The sequence below is a fragment of the Cetorhinus maximus genome, chromosome 20, assembly GCF_964194155.1.
Source record: "Cetorhinus maximus chromosome 20, sCetMax3.hap1.1, whole genome shotgun sequence".
Taxonomy (NCBI): Eukaryota; Metazoa; Chordata; class Chondrichthyes; order Lamniformes; family Cetorhinidae; genus Cetorhinus; species Cetorhinus maximus.
This window is the reverse complement of record NC_135898.1, coordinates 27,378,185-27,382,430: the sequence shown is the minus strand read 5'-3', so window position 1 is coordinate 27,382,430 and position 4,246 is coordinate 27,378,185. Positions and strand designations below refer to the sequence as shown.

The window sequence follows — 4,246 nt, the reverse complement described above, 5'->3', positions numbered from 1 at the left end:
CTTAGTTCTGTTGAAGAGTCATACGGACTCGAAACTTTAACTGTGTTCCTCTCCGCAGATGCTGTCAGACCTGCTGAGTTTTTCCAGGTATTTTTATTTTTGTTATAGAAAATATATCAACTGGAAACTGCTGCAAAGCGGTGAGGAGGAATTTACCGGGTTAGTCTCAAACAACTGAAGGTTTCATTCGCTTGGTTTGAGATTTGGACACACAAATGCCCCATTTGGTTTGTAATCATTTGTACATTCCCAATATTTGGTACAATTATAGTTTGGAGTGCTTTGCGACACTGGAGATATTATTAGCATTTGTTATTTTAATACAGCTCACATCAAAAAGACTTGCGGCAATTTTCCGAGGAAAGTTTAATATTTTTGTCCAAATAAATTCAAGATGCCAGAACCGTGAGAAATGAGGCGGCATCTCCATTCTTCAACTTCTCACTCAGCTTTTCCATATCTGTCACTTTCTTTTTGCGGGTTCTCGAATGGAAGGAGATAGCTGGGAGTGTCATCATCTCCCGATATCCACTCGCTTTCCATTCCTGGTCGTCCGTCTCCAGATACCCCCTGGTCTTCAGAAGCTGCCCGCGTGTACTCGGGCTCCAGGTCGGCTGAGCCCAGCTCCTCATTGGGAGGCAGCAGGCGGCTTGCCGCTCCTCCAGCCGCTTCCCTCAGCCTGAAAGATAACTGCAAGTGTGACTGGCTGCCACTCAACAACTCCCAGAAACTCAGCTTGCACAAACAATCATGGCGGTATACAAGTTAATGAGATGTCTTTTTAAACGATCAATGAGAGACGATTGTCAAACAAGCAGCAAGAGAATTCCCACTTGCTGATCACCCCGCAGGGATGTACAGGTGCCGCTGTGGGCTGGGGGGTAAAGTTGTGAACAGCACACATCCCTCATTCTTCTGAAACAGAAACAAAAATAGCTGGAAAAACTCAGCAATTTGTATTGTCTTCCTCTCCACAGATGCTGTCAGACCTGCTGAGTTTTTCCAGCTATTTTTGTTTTTGTTTCAGATTTCCAGCATCCGCAGTATTTTGTTTTCATTCCTCATTCTTCTGACTAGCTCAGCCAATCAAAAAAAAATATGCCATAATAACTGGAGAACATCTCTCAAATTTCTTCCCAAATTCTCAGGTTCTCCTGCAAGACTTCCCAACTGACGTTATCCTAATCCTAAACCCAATCCCACCCCCTCCTCACCCTCAGCGCAGGTTACTTGGGATTTACCGGCTTGGGTCTTCACTGGCCGGGCTTGGTCCGGATTGCCGAATGGTTCGCTCTCTTGAAGCCGGGGCACCTGGCGTCAGTGAACAGGAGAAAACAAACAGTTAGCCCAGGGGAAGATGACCATGAGCTCCACCACACAAACTGGGCTCACCTGTGAGCTAAAGTCAGCCCAAGTTCATGGAGGTCCCAAACTATTCAATCCACAGCCTTTACTTCAAGAATTACATTACAAACTGAAGCCAAAACAAACTGTTTACAAAGAGTAATGAAACTCTTAAGCTATCAATTCCAGTCAAAGTCCCCCCAGGGACACCGCTACAAGTCATTTACCTGAGTTGAATATGTGGAACCGTCTATCGTCCTCAAGTCTCCCCCGCCCCCCGCTATATATTCTGCTAAAATCTTTCTTAACTTGATATATATTCAGGACCTAGACCTTAGTATACAGGGCACAATTTCAAAATTTGCAGATGGCACAAAACTTGGAAGTGTGTACAGTGAGGAGGATAGTGTAGAATTTCAAAAGAACATAGCCAGGGTGGGGATTGGTGGATAAGTAGCAGATGAAATTCAATGCAGAGAAGTGTGAGGTGATATATTTTGGTAAGAAGAACATGGAGAGAGAATATAAAATAAGGGTACAACACTAAAGGGGGTGCAGGAGCAGAGGGACCTGGGTGTATATGTGCATAGATCATTGAAGGTGGCAGGACAGGTGAAGAGAGCAATTAATAAAGCATATAGCATCTTGGGCTTCATTAACGGGCATAGAGTACAAAAGCAGGGAGGTTATGCTGAAAACACTGGTTAGATCTCAAGTGGCACCACAATTTAAAAAGATGCAAAAGTATTGGATAGAGAGCAGGAAAGATTCACGGGAATTGGTTGTAGGGTTGAAAACTCCAGTTAGGTAGAAAAATTGGAAAAGTTAGGACTGTTCTCCTTGAAGAGAAGGCTGAGGGGAGATTTGATAAAGGCATTTAAAATCATGAGGGGTCTGGACAGAGCAGATAGGGAGAGATTGGTTCTTGATCCTTCCACCAATAGGAACTGAGGGCACAGATGTAGTGTAACTGGCAAAAGAAACAATGGCGACATGAGGAGAAACTTTTTCAGGCAGTGAGTGGTTAGGATCTGGAACGCGCTGCCTGAGAGTGTGGAGGAGACAGGGGCAATGGAGGCATTCAAAAGGACCCGAAAACAGAAGGGTTCTGGGGAAAAGACGGGGAGTAAACCTCGGTGAATTGTACTTGCAGAGGGCCAGCACAGACATGATGGGCCGAATGACCTCCTTCTGCACTGATTCTGCGATTTTGTCACTCGAACTCATCCCAGCAGACTTGTGGAGCTGGACTGTATTTGAACTGCTCTCCAGATTAGAAACTTTGTGCCGCTCTTGACCAGAAGTGAGCCAGTCTAGTAAACAGTCCGGAATCGGCCGGCAGCCTATCTGCGCTCTTCTCGGAAGCTTACTCACCCGAGTACTCAGTCCCACTGATGGTGAAACTTCCATCCACGCAATGTCAATTTCACAACCGCCCTCGCATCAATTTCAGGTTCCGGTCCGGCCGGTCCCAGCCCAGCTCTCTTTAAATTTAAAATACTTCTTAATTCTCTCAAATTGAAGCATCGCCCCTCGATGAGCGATGACTCAAAGACAAATTCTTTGAAAAAGCTCATTTACCAACAACGGAACCGAGACCTAATTGCTAATGTCATCACTGCATTATCCTATTCCTATTAAAAAAACTAAATTCACACAAAAAACATAATCCTTACCCTGCACGGAAAAGGTTACCGATAGGATCACTAACAGGGACAACATCCACTGCTTTCCACAGACTGGCCTGGAATTCATCGCCGTACTCGGTATTGGAGCACACTAGACAACAGCGAGTTATTAGCTCACCCTAAGCGGAGATGTGAGATTTGGAGCTCGAGGTTCAAGTGTATAAAGTCACTGAAAACGCCAACCTCCTGTCTGCGTCAGAACGGCAGAGGAAATGAGAGCACGCAATGGAAACAGAGTCAAACTGGACTTTAGGTATTCCCCTCCACTCTGAATTATCAAAGTAAATAACAGGAGTCCAATCCCATTGTACGGAATTAAAAAATGTTTCCCCTCTTACGTCAGCGCGACAATAGACGATTGAGTTGAGCTGCAGAATAAATGATGGGAGCTCTGAGATGCCCGAGTGTAAGAGGAAATTAAGCTGCTATTGGAATTGGTAATCCGTACATCATATCATTCGAAATGACAGGGCTTGATTCTAAATTCTGATCACCAGTACAAAGCTGCCAGGCATACTTAAAAACCACAGAAATTCTAATTTTACCATAAGGCACACTCGGTTTGATTAGCGTTAGATAGGAGATTGTTAGATCCAGACCCCAGGCCTGGAACTTTCACACAAGCTCAACCTGGCGCATTCACACCTTTACACACACTGACATGGTCACTTACACACAGGCATGGGGCAGTTCGGGGGCTGGGGAGCATAGTGCTCGGAGTGGGTGGGCTGCATATAAAGCAAGCTGGGACCAATGTCCTTGTATGTCGTTAACAAGTGTTGTTACGGAGAGTTTAAACTAGTTTAAGTGCCACCGATAAAGCACGAGAGCGGGGATAGATAGAATGTGCAGAGAGACAAACAGCATTCAGAATAAAAATTAGTTCAGAAATCGAGGGAAATGCAAGACAGACTGAGTTGATTTCAGGTGCATGTGTGTGATTGCCCAGAGTGAGGTAAGTAAAGTTGGCGATCTACAGGCACAAGTAGCACATAGTACAATAATATACTGGTGATAATGGAGACCTGACTCAAACTCGGGGAGGTATGAGTGCTTAGTATTCGTGACTAAAAGGCCATCAACAAAGAAAGGGAAGGGAAAGGAGGGGGCAGTACTGATCAAAAATACTGTTACAGACCTGACCTGGGAGGAAATGATGCAGCTGAAAATTAAAAGGCAGAATCTATTTGGATGCAATTAGGGAACAATCTAAC

At 44.8% G+C, this 4,246-nt stretch overlaps 1 protein-coding gene across 1 annotated transcript; it reads right to left on the bottom strand.

The window, feature by feature from the left end:
• Nucleotides 1-349: 349 nt before the first annotated feature.
• On the bottom strand, nucleotides 350-3,392 carry LOC144694986 (uncharacterized). The gene is made up of 3 exons (XM_078565814.1): nucleotides 3,021-3,392; nucleotides 1,242-1,311; nucleotides 350-679 (listed from the first exon to the last, which is right to left on the bottom strand). The coding sequence occupies exons 1-3, from the start codon at nucleotides 3,097-3,099 to the stop codon at nucleotides 442-444; spliced, it is 387 nt and encodes a 128-aa protein (XP_078421940.1). The 5' UTR covers nucleotides 3,100-3,392; the 3' UTR covers nucleotides 350-441.
• Between the last annotated feature and the right edge of the window lie 854 nt (nucleotides 3,393-4,246).